We start from the raw sequence: 18,000 nt of genomic DNA, 5'->3' as shown, positions 1-18,000 counted from the left end.
TTCACTTCCTAGAAAGGATGTGAGCAAAGCAATATGGCCAAACACCTTTCCAGTTAACACTGGCTGGGTTGGATTTAAAGGCATTCAGGTCCCATGGCTGTGTTCTGGAGAAGCTCCTTTTTCCCCATTCTTGTCACTTCATTCATTTTCACTGCTCTCAAAGGCACCCTGTGACTGCATAAGACAAAGAACTCACCACTTCCCTTGGTAGTTTTTCTTGAGCACCGATAAAAACATATGATTACAGATTCTTGCTATCTTTTCTTGTATAGATTAAATAAAAATGTAGTATTTGCTTTGGCCCAGACATGAAGGTATTTAAATTATGCTTCCAAGACCCATCTTTTTGATAATCTAAACAGCTGAAGCAGTTTAAATGATGCCATGTAAATAATTTCTCTATCTCTTCAATTGTTTCTAGTATTCTGTTTTACCTGCGCTCTCTAATGTTTTTTCATCTTTTTCTGGTTGACAGCAGCATTGAATCTTCAGTGTCTGACAAGTTCAAAGCAAAATCACTGTGCTACACTTCTAGGTCTCCCCATCTGCGTTCCAGTTTCATGTTGCAAGTTAAACATTAGCTGTAAACCTGCTGTGTGTTCTCCAGCTGCCATGTTCTCATTTTTGCACAAAACCACCAGTTTTGATCCACTGGCATACTTTATCCATTTTATATTTTCTCCTCCATGTTATGGATACACTGAAGATTGTCAGCCAAACAATGGCTTAATACAGTATGCCTTCTTAAATAATTAATTTGATAATAATTCTCCAGGGATGATTACTTTTTCAATGAGTTTTAATAGATTCATCTCACACACAGTCATGAATCTATTTAAAACACATTTCATTTTTGCAGTGCTAACTTCAAATACCTTGCCATACTCAGCAAATTGCTTTACAAAGTCTAAATACACTCCATCATGCAAATCTTTTGCTTTGGTCATTAGAAACTGTATCAAAGATGTATGTAACTTCTGTTTAACAATAACATTCCCTGCATTCAGAATCATGCCATCAGAATTTATAGCTTGTATTTTTAACCATCATTTGTTACCTCTATCAATTTCACTATTATTTTACCCAAGACTTAATTTAGATCAAGTATTTTGTTTGTCTGAACACAGTGTAGCACTTTTCTTAAATATTGGCAGAACATTAGCACACTTCAGCTTTCTGAAATGTTCTCAAAGATTTATTTAAAATTAGTATCAGAAGGACAAATATTTCAGGACAGAAGTCAGCTGTGTCTGGTGGTATAAGAATGCAATGAAAACATCTTGAATTCTTTCTATTTTCTGCTCTTGCAATTCCTGATTATTCATATTTTTCCTATTTAATTCCTACCAAGGGTTTGATCCTTTTTCTGATAGGGCAAGAAACTCATGTAGTTGACACACATCTCTTTTGGGACTACATCTCATTTCTAAAAGTACCCTCCTGCTCAGCAACATTGAGTTCATCCCCTAGGGGAGATACCTACAGGAGAATGTTCCATTGTTTTCAAGATGTTTAGGGTATATTTACCTGTTCAAAGTTAAGGGCTTTGGAATGGAAAAGTTTCATTTTTACTTCTTGCTCTGTTAACATTGAAGCTCTTTGTACATAACTGTTAATACAAGTCTTCATCATGGCCCAGATGAGACACATGTTTAATATTAATTGTTCACCCACTGCAGCTCTTGTATTTGCCTGGTTGACCTATTTTTGTTGAGGGCTGTATTGAAAAGAGGATTTCTTTCTGAAATTCTTAGTATAATATTAATAGGAAAGAATGGCACTGAGGATCGGAATCATAGCCTACTTATTTTAGTTATGTTTTCTCCTTTATTGTTTTAATGCAACATAAGATTTTAAGGAACGTCAGTCTGGCTTTTAAGCCTAATTTTAAGCCTAAATCACTGGTTTATATAGTATGGTCATCCAAGATCATCCATTAAATAGAACTTGATTCATAACTCAGACTTCTAAAAATCATCATTTTTATCTGTATTATTTTGTTAACTTAAAAGGTGCTGCTCCACACAGGACTCAGCTTGTGAGATCTGCATATCCCTTCAGTCACTAAAGAAAAACAATAAAACCCAACATCCTCCTGAAAGCAAACATGCATTTTCAACTGACTGTCAACACAGGGAGAAAGAGCAAAGATGTTTCAGAATGGAAAGAAAATTTCCAAAGAGGAAGGAATTCTCTCAGATGTCTGTTCTAGAGAAATCCACTAACCAGCACCAACTGTGTCCCTGTAAGGAAACAGCCAGGAGTACAAAAACATGTGAGACAAGGGTGCTGGGCAACCAACTTGTCTGGAAGCACTTAAAGAAAATGCAGGGAGGAAATCAATAGAGACAAAATAATAATCATGATGAAAAAGTGATAAAAGATGGGAGGAAATTATTCACACTGTAAACTGCTGTAATTCAAAACAGTATTTGCAAAGCCAAATGGTGAGATTGGTTTAAAGGACCTGTCTTGTACTGACTGGATCCCTGCTGCCCTTTCCTTTGAGTGTCTCCATTTGGCCATGGAATGGTCCCACTCAGCTATGAATAAAACTGATGCCATCTTCTTTTAGCCCCAAAATAAGTTGTCCTTAATGCAAATGCATATCCTTACAGGAAATCTGGGTGTGAGCAATGACCTAAAAAATTCAACCTCTGAATTAAGCAGCCAGTTAGTGCAGGTCTGCCTAAATACAGTGGCCAAATGAAGCCCAAAGCATGCCTTCACAGATCTCATTTAGCTCCCTTGGAAGTCATTTGGCCCCACAAGCCCTCCTCCACCTACAGCTACCTGTCCTATGATTTGAAAAAGTGTTTCTCTGTCTCTCTTGGCACTTCTGCCCCTCTTTGGGTCCCCTTGGATTCCTGCTCTCAATTCCCACTCTTGTTCTTGCATGTCCCAAGCAGAATTGGCCTTTCTTCTAAGAAAGCAGCACCTGGAGACTAGTGGGGATGACACCTTCACCCCTACATCACCTCTGGTACCACTGCATGCCAGTGGCCCCTTCCCTTCTCTTAGGTTTGCTCTGGCTCTGAGCCTGTGCCAGGAGTGTGGCTCTGGGAAGGATCTGGTAGGCACAGAGAGCAGCTTGACAGGGTGAAGTCAGTCACCTCTAGCTTTTGGCTGTAGATGCTCTGCATGAGCAAAGACAGAGTTTCTTTGTTTCAGGAGCTAAGGACTTGGCAGACAAGATAAAACATCTCAGATAAAGAACTTATGTCAGTCTCCATTTGGCTGTTTATGATACTTCTGAATGTTTTGGCAAACGTAAGTCCTCTCCTCAGGACCTGGAAAGCAACTCCTTTACTTTGTAGTACAACCTGCTTTGTTTCCACAGGTTGCCAGTGACCTAATCAGGGTGCAGGCTAGTATAAATCTCTGACCTGGCCAGCACATCACTGCAGCCTGCCAGTTAGATGTCTTCACTTCACACACAGCTCTCTATCTTAGCAGTAGAACAGTTTACCCTAAATGAGATTTTACCCGGTGAGCTGGAAAGTTCTGGGTAAATTGATCTGCTGCTTCACCTGCAGCCTTTCTTTTACTGTCAGAGCCAAAACTCTGAGCTGGATTTCTGTCTATATGATAGCTCTTAATTCAGATGATAGCCCAGAAGACATATTGCAATGCTCTGGTGGGTCAGCATGACTGATTTCAGCTGAGAACAAAGCATACCTTTCCGTACTTTCTAGACGATCAAATGTTTACATTTACTCAGTTTGATTAACAGCTGTAGCCACACTCAGCCAAGCTCAGCTTAGAAAAATTCCTGTTTACAGCTTTAGCTGAACAGAGGCAGGGAAGATAAAAGATTTCATTTATGAACTACTGATATGTTGCCTAAATCTGGCTCAGGAAGCAAAATATCAACAGCTGTGGAGCATGGGATTTTTAATTCCTGGACAAACCATCATGGTTGTTTTCCCAGTGACATGGCCAACACACAGCCCTGCAGCTGAGATAGCTCTGAAGTGAGGCAGCTCGTGACTCGTGACTCGCGAGTGGGGTGGAGGGAGAATAATTAATCCAAGATTCTCCCCCAGCCTCTACTACAGGTTTGTTATGTAAATCTACAGCTCTACACCTCCACTTACACCTCTGTGGACTAAGGCAACTGCTAGAGTAAGGGAAAGTAAAGGACTTAATTAATTCTCCAGAGCATTAGAAAGCATCAGATTAACAGGAAAATACTTAGAGCATAAGAACAGCATTCAAAAAAAAAAAAAAAAACTTAATCAGAAACTGTTGAGCATGAAAATAATGTTTTTGTAAATTCTGGGATTTTGAACGTTGATGTTTCTTCTTGTAGAGTTTGCAACAGACTAACATAGAAGCAGAATTTCATCTAGTACTTATTTATTCCTGCTAAAATCCATATGTAAATCAGAGAGGAAGACCTCTAAGACAGAGCAATTATCTGCTAAAAGAGTTAAATTTATTGAAATTTAATTTTACATCCAATCTAAGGACTAGGTTTTATGAAATAACTGCAGGTGGCTCAGTTTATAAGTCATCTGTACCTTTCACATATTCAAACATACTGTTTATTTACACACGTAAGTAGTGTAAAATATTAAATAACAAACCCTATTACAAGGCCTATATTTAGATAGAAACACTTCAGAATGAACAATTAACAAAACAGAGACAAGACTGGTATACAAATTATTGTGCAAATCCTGCTAATCCAACTTTGATTTGAAAAACTGCAATGATGTTTTCACACTGTGCTTCAGGTGTTAAATATGCATAGAGAGATGGCAATCTGCAGTGGAAAGGAGAAAGGTGACTCCAGGTATTGGGTACAGTGTCCTGCAGCCAGGACTCTGGTATAGCCACCCAGGCAGTGACTCCTGCCCAAAGGAGGAGCCTTGCATGCTGCTCCCTCTTGGTAGGAGATTTCAGTACCTCTGTGCACTTACTAATATCATATTTGCTAGACCCTGGCTGCCATCACTCCCATCCAGGAGAGATACTGCTCCTTCTCTGTCCCCAAGGACCTCAGAGGACCTGCCTGGACTCCTGTACCAACCATATCCCTTCCCTCCTGCCTCTGTGCACCTCTACTCTGGTGGAAAACAGCAGAGCCCACACATCTGCGCCAGGGGCAAGACCCCTAAAGAGCTGCCAAAGGAAGAGGAAGCATGGAAGGAGAACTGTGGGGACCATCAACAGCCTTCCTTAGCTCAGCAAATCAAAGGTTTCCAGGTTGCCAAGCAGGTCTAATAGGAATTATAAAAAAGATGTGTGTGACATACAACAAAGGTAGCAAGAGGAGAAGAGAATCCAAGAAAAGTGAAATAAAAAAGTCCTTGAGAAGAAGCCAAAACAGTAAGAGGATTGAGGTTCAAAAAGTCTGTGTCTAACACCAACAGTATTTCTGAGGATCTGCACAAATCAAGGCAAGCTATTCTTGCCCCATCTTTTATTTATTATCTTATGAAGGAATTAAATATCAGAAGAAAAGCATCATGCAGAACAGGATGAAAAAAAATTAATTTTCAACATTGCTGCAATACGTCATTATTTCATCCTTCTATCTGGCTTCTTAGATCATCAGCGCAATCCAGAGTTCAAAGTTACCAATATGTGTAATTTTGCTATTAAAAATCCTAAACACAGCTGGCAGTAATGCCTTAAGATGAAGGTGGAAAAAAAACCCATTAGAGTCCTCATACTTATGTATGTGTCTCTGTTCTTGAAGAGATGTTGCCAGAGAACGCAACCAGGGCATCGTGAGTCAATAACCTTTTATATTCACATGATGTCCTTTGGGGCTGTGTACATTCTAGTACAAAGCCATATGTTATGTGATCCTGGAGAATAAGCATTTAATCGTTAGTATTATATATGGCCATGATTTTTGTTTTGATAGATCAACTGAGCATTGTTTGCATAGCAAGCACCGTGGAGTCTACATTTCAAGCCAAGTGGCTAAACAGAGCAGTACTGTTTCCCATATGTTCCATGAACTTCATTATCACCCTCCACATTTGAAGCTGGAAGTTACATTCTTTTTTTTGCATGCATTGTTTTTTTGGCATTTCATATTTAAATCTTCACAAAGAACGTCATGGCAAAAAAATTTAGGAGGGTGTCTTCTCATCAGCCTTTGAGGACAGAGTCTTGAGAAACAAGATATTCTCCCAAGCAGAGGGAGCAGAGCCCCACTGTTCCAGCAAGGAACAACACAAGAATTTCCAGACAGCAACACAAATCCATTGTGCTTACTGTAGGACAAATCTCACATGATTTATCAGGACTTCCTGATAAGGGACATCCAACAGACATCCCACAAATCTGTCATAGCCTTATCCCAAGTAACATTGCAGGCAGAGACCCTGCAGACCACTGGGGCAATGTGTCAGTGCTGTGGCTGGCGTGTCCCAAAGACTGGCTCTCTGTTGCATGTAGCATGGCAATGGGCTGAGTAAGCCCTGTGAATCCCCTGTGGTCTGTAATCTCTGGGGAGAAAATAGGGAGAGGATTCCAAAATAACATAAGAGACAGGTTTTGAATTGCAAGCAGTTGACTTTAAAACTGCAGTTGGGCTCAGGGAAAGCCTCTCTGACTTCCTGCTTTGTTCAGTGAAACCAAGTCAATACAATTGGAAGCTGTGGTTCTGCTATTGAATTTAAGCCACTGGAATACAAATTGATCTGCCAGGTCTAGCAGCTGTGCAGGGGGTTTCACTGAGAAATTATGCTTCTCATAGCCTGGCAATCCCATGCAGTTGCTGTGCATTCTGATGCATCTTGAATTTACTACTTTCATAGGGATTTTGCCAGTCAGTCTAGTCATATTCTAGTCATGTTCTAATTGAAAACTTCATCAAAATGATAAATGGCTTAACAGAAAATGATTTATGGTACAAAAATATAAAAACCAAAATCTCTTGTTCTTCTGCAAACACACATTGAAAGTGAGTGAGAATGAACTGATGAGTGTAGTCTATTCTCAGCCTAGACATTCAGGATTTCAGACCATCTGAGAGAATACTAGTAGATAGAAAAGCAATTAAGTGTTTTTTAAACTGCATAAGGGCCAACAGATTTTTTTATTCTCTGAAAGAGTGGAGTAGCAAGATATTTTCTAGGCTGGATTTGTAAACACATCCTGTCAGAGCAAATGAGCACTCTAGTTCTTAGCACCTTCAAATCCTGTACATTTCTGGAGTTTGCTGATACAGGATGGTTGACTAGCTCTGGTGGAAATTTTTCATGGAGATGATAATCTCCCATGAGAAAAGGCTGCTGTTTTTTCATTTCAGCCCATCTATACATTGGGCTCCTAGTTTCTCTGTATGTGTCCTGGCAAAGGATGTGTTTGAGGTCTTCACGTCTCTTTTTTTGCTCAGGCTCTCCCAGTATATGCGAGGGATCTGAAGGCCTTTGAATTTTGTGGGTGGTAGAGGCTACTCCAAGGTGAGTAAGCAGCCTTACCAGGTCTCCAAGCTTTTCTCCCTGACCATAAGGGCCAGCCCCATGGCCAAGCAGTGGGCTTCTTGCCCATCCAATAATTTTGATTTTCAGACTTCTAGGCCCTCCTGTTCCTTGCACTGCTTGGGAATAAGAATAGCTATTCACTATCTCTTGGGCCTCACCTGGGACTTTGGGGATCCCCTTCCCAGGTATCCGTCTTGTCAACAAGCCATCTTCCTATGATCCCTCCTATTATGAACAGCAAGGATATGGAGGCAGGCAGCCTGTCTGCCTACCAACCAGACAGGAGGAGTAAGGAGAGCAGAACTTCATTTTTTCTTTCATGAAGCAGAATTTCCTGGAAATCAGCCCATGTTTGGAAATAAACCCCAAAGTCTGCTCTTTGACCTTTTGTCCCCATTTAGAACAAAGCCCTTTTAACAATACAGCTTTTCCTGGGAAGAGATTCTCATTTTGTCAGCACCACGGATGGGGCTATTTGTTAATTCAGTTTCAGATGGGAGCCAGAGACATACTCACTCTCCCTCTGAAGCATGCACACAAAGGAAGGGCAAGGGAAACAGGAGCTAATTGTGACTGGAGCTTTGAATTTCTGCAGAGCTCTTTCCCTTAAGGAAAAAATTCCAAGGATAAGTTTTGAAGCCTCAAGCATTTCATTTGAGTCTTTTTTTACTCAAAGTAAAGGACTCTAGAAGAGTCCTTTTTTTGCAGTGAATGGCAAATTGCAAAAGCAGAGGCAGACAAGCATCTAGCTTAAGGGTCAAGAGACCCAGGAATAGCTCAGAATGTCTTTTTCTGACATTGCATTTTAATCCCAACTTCTATATTAGAAAGTTTTTCCAACTGAGTATCAGTGAAGGAGTTAGGATAGGGAGGAAGTGGCTGTAACAACTATTTTCATTTTGTTTATAATTTTTATAGTAATATGTGTTTTCTATTACACTGAAGTTCAGTTTTATGGGGAAAACTCTTCAGTGGGTTACCTGATGCCAGGGTCCCATGAGCCTGGATTCAGTATTATCAAAAAAAATCCTTTCTGGTTTGGCTATAGCTTTTGCTATCACATTTAGTCTTGATAACATGTGGTCTTGATAAAATTAGTCACTTAACAGATTTATTTTCTGAATATCATTTATTCTGCTAATTTAGAGAAAATACAGGCAGTTTATATTCATAGGGAATCTTTTAGAAGGTTGGGATTTGAATCTCTGGTATCTTTCACATAATTTGCAACCTACTGGTAAAAGGAACTTGGAAAAAGCACTACAGGAGGAAACCTCACCCTTCTTACAGGTTTTCATTTGGGAGAAAGTTATTTCCCTTCCTAATTATATTTTATATGTGTCTTCTTAAGTAATGTATTACCTACACAATAAATATGAAATTCATAGGGATATTGCTAGGTGTTAGTTACCATTGTCATTTATTAACTTTAAAACGTTTTTCCAGTCTGTCTGCCAAAAGACTTTGAGGGATGATGATGGTGTGTGTATATTATGACATATATAATGGGTGTGCAACTTCATTATCCTTAGTGGATGTCCATACTTGGAAGAAAAATGTCAAACCTCCAGTTTCCTCCACCCAAACTATGTTTCTTTCACATCATCCTTACAATTTTTATTTTAATCATTGGATATTAGATTATTCTGCCTTTTCTTAGCATACAAACCATTTTAATAGGTGCTTAAGAGTGAGATTATAAAGATTAGTTGTATTAAGGTATCAGCTGGCAATCTGAAAAGTACAAATACAAAAATATTTCTAAAACATAATAAAATAACTTATCTCTTGAATTAAACATGAAATTACTTTTTTACCACTGTCTTATTACATAATTTTGTTTCCTTTCAGTGCAGTTTACTATCCTGAGATTAAAAAGCAAACAATCAAACAAAAAATGCAGTGAGTGACAAAACCTTTGGATGAGTGAACTAAAAAGATAATTTTCATTTACTGAATACCATTGGTATACATCATGCTTCACTTGACTATATTCACTGTTATGATTTCATGAGTGGGAGCAAAAAGGAATAATGGGTAAAATTAAATGTTCCACTATGTCAGACCACTGATCACAATGGTTTCAACTAGAGAAGGGGAAAAAGCTCCTTGTAACTGTGTTTTTCACAGCACAGGATCACACAGGGTGGAAGACATTTCATTCATTTTTTTCAGCTATTATTTTCTTTTCTCAAGATATCTTTAGCTCAGTGGTCGCGGAGAGTGTGTTTTATACTCATTAAGTCAAGTTCGCCTCTGGTGCAACCCTAGCCGAGTGCATGGCATTGGGCCAGGAACAATTTCAGCCTCTGGTCTCCTTTTTTGGGGGATTGCTACTACCTGAAACTAGCATCCTCCCCCAAGGCCTGGCTTTGGGATTGGTTAGTCAGTGTGCACAGACGTGAGGCAATGCTTCCTACCCAGGGACTGGCAGCTGCCTGTGAGCCCCATATGCAAGTGGGTAAAACTAGACACTTCTGGGCGTTGAGGGAGAGTAAACGACACACAGGCATCTCTCTCTGCCTAAAGGAGAGATTAAATGGTAAATTTAGGGGCAGGTGTTGCCCTGGGAAAGTAAAAAGCTGTTCATCCAGGCATTTTGGCAGATCTCTAAGCAACAGCATGGAAGCAGAACCACAACTACATTACTCTGTGTAGTTAGTTTTCACAGCTCACATTGCAAGATGGCTCTAGGATAAATTTGCCCTTACAGACCCCACAGACAAATGGGAAGTACTCAAACAATATTCCAGTGAACCCTTAATTTGAGCCTGTATTTAAGAGATAGCTGCCTTTTCTTATTTACTGTTTCCCTGTGGCTCAAAACAACAGAATGTATCAGGAAGATCTGGTGTGCCTAAGCTTACTCCCTGCAATTGCCACAAGCAGAAAGATACTGGGTGATACCGGTAGATGACTAGAAGTCTTCTTTCATGTAAAGACTTAAAAAATGTTGGATTAAGACTTTAAGCCTAATGAGACTCAGACCTTTGAACTCCTGCCCTGCTTTTAAATTAAAACAAGGGTCATAAAAATCAGGTTAACTTTTATTCTTTGCTTTTATTCTTATTAATTGTCACAGGAAGAATCTGATGGAGAAATAGCTTACCTTACATAGCTTTCTTTTTTCCTCTGGCTTCAAGAAAATTGCAGAATTCTATTCTTCTTCTTATTCAACTGCTCAGAGACATATTATGCAATAATATCCAAGCTCCTTATCCTTGACACAGCTAATGATAGAAGCAGCAGCCAGGAACCTCCAGTAGGTCCAGTAGGCTCCTGCAGTGGCACAATGTAGCCTTTACATGGAAGCTGCATAAAACATCAGAAAATGCCATCTTGAAGATGAGAATAGTAATAGTTTGGGGTTTTTTTGCTGTCTCTTCTAAAAGATGATAATTTCCTGAGGCTGAATCAACACAGCCAAACAGAAGCATTTATTGCTACCTCACTACAATGACTTTGGCGGGAAGTAAAGTCAGACATTTAACTCGCCTTAATTCTATCAGTGCAAATGAGGAACCACTCTTCGAAAATTACTGGAGAGATTCAGTATAAAACAATCATGAAGTCATTTTGGCCAACATAGCTGGTCCAAGCACCTATTGCCTTTCTCATGGTAGGAATGCTGTAACTGGTTGTCCAGAGAGCTGATAAATGCCCCAACCCTGGAAACACCCAAAACAAGGCTGTGTGGGGCTCTGAGAAATCTAATACAGCCGAAGATGTTCTTGCTCGTGGTAGAAGAGCTGGTCAAAGTGCCCTTTAAAGGTTCCCTTCAACACAAACTATTCTATGATTTGTATGAACCTCCTTGAACCTAAAAGGAGAGTGAGACCAACAGTGTTTCAAAGCCCATGCCTTCAGATAAAACTAAAATGTCTGCATATAAATTGTTATTTGCAGCAGAGGACTAATGCCTCTACACAAAGTCTGGATGAGTGAAGGAAGAGAAAATTTGCACCATGAAATAATAAAGTAACAATGACACATGTTGTTGTCCTCAGCAACATCAGTAAAAGCTGAAGTGCCCTGCCTTCACTGGGAACAGTAATTTCAGGTAATTATCCACTAAAAATCTTCTCTCATGAGCATGTCCATGTAGAGCAATAGAAACAAAAGAATACCTTTTTTGATAGTGAATATATAACCTAGGAGCCAAATCAGCAGGCAATCCACTTTCTCTACTCTCTGGCATCATTACTGATCTGATTAACAGAAAACAATAAAAATAAAAACTGAAGGGCTGGAGGCAGTTTGGAGCACAAGATCAGAATGCAATATGATGGTGGCCAGCTGGAAAAATTAGCTGAAATGAAGGATCCAGCAAACCTAGGGGATGGACATGAGTCAGTATTGCCACATATCTGTGGACAAAAGAGCACAGTGGAATGCCAGATTATGAGTTCCATATTTAAGAGGCACCAAGCCATGCCTTCACCCCAACTGCACTAGCACAGCACATACTGATCTAAACTTTTGAGAGCACTGCACTGCCAGAAAGAGGAACATGGGACTATAGAAAGTTCAGAGAAAGCAAAAATTAACAGAGGTCTAGAAAACAGGACCTTTGAAGATAGACTGAATGACCGGTTTTGTCTAAAGTAGAAAAGAGAAGTCTCAGGGGGAGACATGATAACAAATGTCAAGTATGTAGAGAGTTGCTAAAACAAGAAGATAATGAATTATCCTCTCTACTTAATGGATTAAGACAGAGAATAATGGGTTTAAATTGCACCAAGGGGATTTCCCCCCTAGGAAAGCTGTGGAACCTCTGTCACCAGAGGTTTTGAGGAGCAGTTTAGACAAACATCTTTTATGAATGATTTAGAAGTAAATGCTTTGGGTTGTTGGGCTGGTCTTTGGAATGACTTCCCAGGGGGTCTTCTGGGACCGGATGGTAGAGGCAAGCTAATTGTAACATTATTTTACAATACCTTTGTACTTTGGAACATATTTTCATCCAGCAAAACTAAACCAAAGAAGTAAAAATCTCTCTCTTGTTTGGACAGAAGGGAAGGTATGAGTTTCATTGTATACATTACCTAAGTCAGTGGAAATGTTTAATTGTGGTTCATTTCATTTCAGACACAACATAAAACTAATTTGGAAGGTCCTAATCTGATGGATTGCACACTAATCTAATGGAGTGCACATTGCTTTGCTAAAACAAATTCATCATAGCAATAAATATAATTTATGCCACATCATTTACTCTGTTTGGTCTAGTATCTCCCTTTAACAACGTGCAGTTTTCATGAAAACATATATATGAAAGACGTTCAGTTTAACACTAATTTTTGAATGAACATTAGTTTTTAGTTAAAGACACTATATTCACACCAAACATAAAGATTTAACATAAACCAGTTAGCACAGACATCAGCGACTTCTGTAGCCCTTCACAGGTGTATTCAATTTTTAGACTCTATACCATTTTGTCAACAAAAATTTGTTATTAACACAAGTATACTGTTTCCCCTTCAAAGTTATTAAAATACCTGAGACGGAGTTCACTAACAGCTGTACCTTTTTCATAAAAATATGCAGAATTACTCTGGTTTTAATAAAGTGCAGAATTCTGAAGAGCAGAATTTGGCTTAAATGATCATGAGAATGCTGGTGGGTTCAGTGTAGACAATAGGATAAAAAAGCAGCATCTCCCAGAACAGCATCTTACATTGTCCTTAAAAGAGGACAATTCAGCTGAGGCTGAATCAACATAGCCTAGTAGAAGCATTTAGTGCTACCTCACTGCATTGCCTTTGGAGGGAAGTAAAGTTAGAGATTTAACTCACCTTAATTTAACTTCACTTTCAAACCTGCAAGGATTTCAGGGAAGATCATATTTTAGTCTTTAGTTTATGTTGCTCCATGTTTTTGGACTGCCACTCATGCATTGAAGCAAGGCATGTTAAATTAGATTTTAACAGGAATTCCCTACTACTTAATTTTTACTTATTAGGCATGCACCAATTTTTTTTTTCAAGTTTTATATATTTTTATTGATATTTTCTCTTTCTGCAGTAAAATGACATGAGACAAATAGCTCTATTCATTTTTTAAAAGGGAAAATAAAAGCTACAACACAGTTCTGAAAAGAGAATTTGGTATGATTTAATGAAAAATTAATGGAAAAAAGAAAATAAGTGCTGCTGACTACCTCCATATATTCCAGAGTTATATAACTTTGTATCTAAATGCAATCATAATGTATAATGGAAAGCAATATAGTCTTGGAGAATACATCCAAAAAGCACTTCATTCATGGTGAATTAATGAGATAGAAAAGGCCAAGAGAAAGCAGAGTTCATGGGCTTCCTCTTCCCCTCCTCCTGATGGTACAATCCAAGCTTGCCTGTATATTTGATTCTATACAGAATACTGGGGACCTGATATTTTGCAAATTTATATACCTGACATTTTGCAAATTGCTTAATTCCAAACAGTTTCTAACAGCATCTGCTTCACAACAGTGCTGGCCACCCTGCTGTGCTTTCTGACCTTTACCACACCAGAAAAGAAGTGGTGTGCATTTTAAGAATTCTGTGGCATTTGGTAGATGTTCAGCTGAGAAAGTCCCCCACATAACAGCACACAGAAAGTCACGACACCACCACTCCTTTCCCCAGCATATAGGACACTCAAGGACAGATGACATAGCAGATACTTAATAAAACTAGACTATTCTTCTGTCAGCTGTTTTCCTCACATATTGCTACATATTCCTTAAAGCAAGACTTTCAATTTTCTTAAGCTATTTGGGAGTTATATTGTAATCACTTTTTTCCCTAAAAGAAGTCTGAAAATATACTCAAAATTCCTTTAAATGGCATGTTAATTATTTACACTTGCAGCTGTGTCACTGTTTTTAGATGGAGCATGCTATCCACCTTAGCTAACCAGGAATCTTTCCTATCTGTTTTTGGGATTTTCTAATTTCAAATAGCTATGTCTTTAGAACAGAAACTGAACATATAGACTGTCAGGTTTGCCTGTTAAAAACACAAAGGTATAGATGCTGCTTCTCTGTATACACCCTCATGACTTTAACTAGCAATTAAGTACACTCTCCTGTGTCCTTCTATTAAAGAGATCTCAGAAGGATTATGATTATGAAAATTCTAGCAATTATGAAAGTTCTAAATATAATATTATAAGATGGTAACACCATCCACAACAGTTTTTTCCTCCTATTTGCCATTAGAAAAATATTCTTTCAAGCACTTAACTTTGCCAAACTTGAAGTGTGTCAGCTAAAGTTTTCCATTCTCAAAACCACAAGCATTCAAGCATTTATGAGGAGTCCAGGGGGGGATTTTTTTTCTTTCTTAAGATGGAAAAAATTTACAGTGAATTTCCATTTGAAAAGTTCTAGTGCCTGTGTGGTAGGGCAGATTCTCTGTCTCCCCTGAGGGAAAAAGGGGTTAACAAATTTCTGGGCTGTGGAAGAGCTGCACATCTGCAAGGGCTGAACAGATGAATGTCCCTATTCAGCATGGAGTGATGATGCTGTGGTCACAGTCAAAATGCCCCAAAGAGTTTTCTATCCTGAAAAAGGCCTTTATAAAATTACCAGAAAGCAGCATACAGCTGAGTCTCACTTTAAGGAAAGAGAGATAATACATTATATTTGGAAGAAAAGTTCAGAAATTAAACTAGCTCAAGATTAGAAGGATACACACTGTTTGACTGGTAATAACAGCAGGTAGTTCTAGAAGGTAAGAGATCTAAAAAATGGAATAATTCCCTTTTATTTCAGTCCAATGGGGATTGTGACAAACTCCATGCTTGCAGCAAGAATTCATAGTTTTTCTAAGTGTCTTCTGCCTTAAGCCTGAGGATATTATTCTTCTGTCAAAAAAATGTGGTGCTTCTTTAAAAAAGTCGTAATTATAGTTCATAGCTCTTTAGCAGATATTTCAACCTGCCTGAAGAGTCAGTCACTACTAAGTTGCAACCCACGGCTCAGAAACACTTTACTTGGAAATACAGCTATGGACTATCTTCTGTATTAGATAGTGACTCTTGGTGTGGAATTCAGAGCATGCAGATGAGAAAATTAGCTAAATTAAGTTTGAATAAGACCATCCTGAAGACCCCTGTGGTGGAAATTAAAATTTAAATCTTGCCGATCATTTGTAAATGTGGCATACCAGCATTTAGCTGCAACATAGAGGATGATTTCTTGGTTAATCTGATTTTGAACTGAAAGAGTATTTAAAAGTATTGAAATGGGTTATTTCACATTTTCTTTGATCACACAAAACCTTATTCTGATATTCAGAGTTCTGCTGAGTATGATCTGGCTGCACTACTATAGTCATTGATTATATCACTGTGTTCTAGAGAACATGAGAATACAGTGTATCCCACCAGTGTATGATTTTGCTCATCAAAAAACTTCTAAATCCTTTACAAAAGAATTTTTAATGGAAACTAAACAATTTATAGAAATAACTTGATCTACTTAATATTATATACAAAAATCAAGGACAGCTATTAAATAAAACATTCTTTACAGTACTGAAAATGATCTGGATTTACTGATTGGTGTTAAAGTAGGGGTAGTAACTCAAATTTTTCATCTTTTTATTTTTTTACATAATCTGATTAATAAATTATGTTGTGGGAATTTTAACTTTGAAAAGGCAGCACAATTTTGCAAGGAAAAGAAAAACTCCATCTCCTTTTGCCAGTCATATATCTGCTCTCTACTCTTAGCTAAAGTCAATGAAGAATGAGAATGTATAGCCAAAACAAAAAAGGTTGTCTAAAAACTCTTTTCTAAGAGCAAGACTAGTAACCTAGGAATAATACAAGAAATTAACATTTTTTTTCTGATAACTTTATTTTCATATTATTTTAGCATTTTTGAAAATATTTAACAGTTATTTAAAAGACAGAAATAGATTCTTTTAAAGAGAGGACATTTGTCACATGTTCACTAAGAAATTTACAAAACCGTATAAATAGTAAACCAGCAAAATTCTAATGTCAAACAAAATCCATGCTGATTCCAGTAACCCCAAAGTATAGCAGAAGGACTTTCATGGCATTTCAGAAAGACATACAATCCTTCTTTCTTTCAGACTAATTTAAAAATTTGTCACAAACTGATCTAGCTTTAAAGATGGAACACTTGTTATTTTACTTGAATTTTCTAGATTAAAGTGGTGCCCATCTAGCAAAGCACTACACAATGCACCTAACCATAAAAACGCAAGAAGACCTTTGAAAGCCACTTCTGTGGTGATTTGCTAGAACAAAGTCAGAATGAGTAGTCTCCTCCTTTTTGTGATCTTTCATCCTTGTTTTTCCAATAAAGGTAACGGGTTTTACAGCAGAAAAATTTTGAGAACAGCTTGAGGAACTTCCTGAAAATAATATAAGAAGAAAACTGTAGTTTAAAAGGGAATATTATGCTACTTGCTTCTGGCCAGTTACCAGTCTCCTTTCTCTCATCAAGTCATTATTCTCAGAGTACCATGGCCAAAGCTCCACAGGTTGGCGAGTATCAGGGTAGAAACAATCGAAGTTTGCCATCCAAGGTGGCTGTGGTGAGCTGCAGTTCAAAAGAAAAGAACATATGTCTTTAATGAAGATCTTTCCAGTAAGCAGTTTTCTTTAGAGCAACAAACCAAATGAAGATCATTAAGATTATATTTAAATTACTTCTATGTTAAGAGGTCCAGGATTCATTAAAAAAAAACCAAAACATAGACTTTTCTCAACCAAGCTAATCTGAAAATTCCATTTCACTTAGATTTTTCTTTTCCAACTATTTTCAAATTTGTGTCAACATCCGCTAACACATCAACAGTCTGTAAAACTGAAGCATATGTTAAAACCACATAGAAAGTCAAACAGACTTCACTGTGTATGACTCAAGAAGAGAATATGGAAGAAATAAGAAAACGAGCTGGAATAAATGAAGATGGAAAATACTGTGAATTAAATCAAGCATACCAACAAATACAGTTTTCTGATTTTTATTGGTGTTAAGTGTAGAGTAAGAATTTCCTTTGTATGAAAGTGTGTTGAAAAATTTTATGCAGAGGCAAGTCTTGAAGACATGCATAAAGAACCTTCAGCTTTCTTTCACCAGATTGAGAAGATCTTAATTATGAAATTAGAGGCAACACTATTTTCTGCACTTGCTCCTACAAACAAGCACTTGAAAACCTGCTGTATTTCAGAAAGGAAGGGACGATCTACAAATGATACCACTTATTAGTCATTAAAAATTCAAGGTGTTTATGCTTTGCATATTAGGATTTACACTTATTTCTCACCAGTGATAAAAAATCTGTAGGACTGGAACCAAACAGGCCTCTCATGCTCTGACCAGTTCATTTGGTTAACTTTTTGCATCTTCATTTTTCTGCATCTGTTCTTTCTTTGATACATTGACCCATTTGTTTATTCCTCTGGATAAAGGAACTCTGTGGTCAATAAATTATCTTCTTGGGTTTGTAGTCCCTGCTTCAATATCTCCAATGATTAATTTTTCTAATCTCTCATAAGTGTTATCTCCCAAGACAGTGACTTA

The 18,000-nt window shown here is 37.9% G+C and overlaps 1 protein-coding gene across 4 annotated transcripts in view; it reads right to left on the bottom strand.

Annotated features, from left to right (window-relative positions):
• Positions 1-4,043: 4,043 nt before the first annotated feature.
• WDR27 (WD repeat domain 27) overlaps positions 4,044-18,000 on the bottom strand; it is a 103,132-nt gene continuing 89,175 nt past the window's right edge. For 3 of the 4 annotated variants that reach the window (XR_014953826.1, XM_085575445.1, XM_077782100.2), the window contains one exon: positions 4,044-17,013. Coding sequence is in view for 3 of the 4 variants with exons in the window: in XM_085575445.1 (XP_085431571.1) it covers positions 16,966-17,013 (48 nt within the window). In the remaining variant the exon portion in view is untranslated. The remainder of the gene's footprint in view (positions 17,014-18,000) is intronic. The other variant, XM_085575446.1, reaches the window with a different exon arrangement.

This window comes from Lonchura striata, chromosome 3, assembly GCF_050655825.1.
Source record: "Lonchura striata isolate lonStrDom1 chromosome 3, ASM5065582v1, whole genome shotgun sequence".
Classification (NCBI taxonomy): domain Eukaryota; kingdom Metazoa; phylum Chordata; class Aves; order Passeriformes; family Estrildidae; genus Lonchura; species Lonchura striata.
This window is presented reverse-complemented; position numbering and strand designations above follow the sequence as displayed.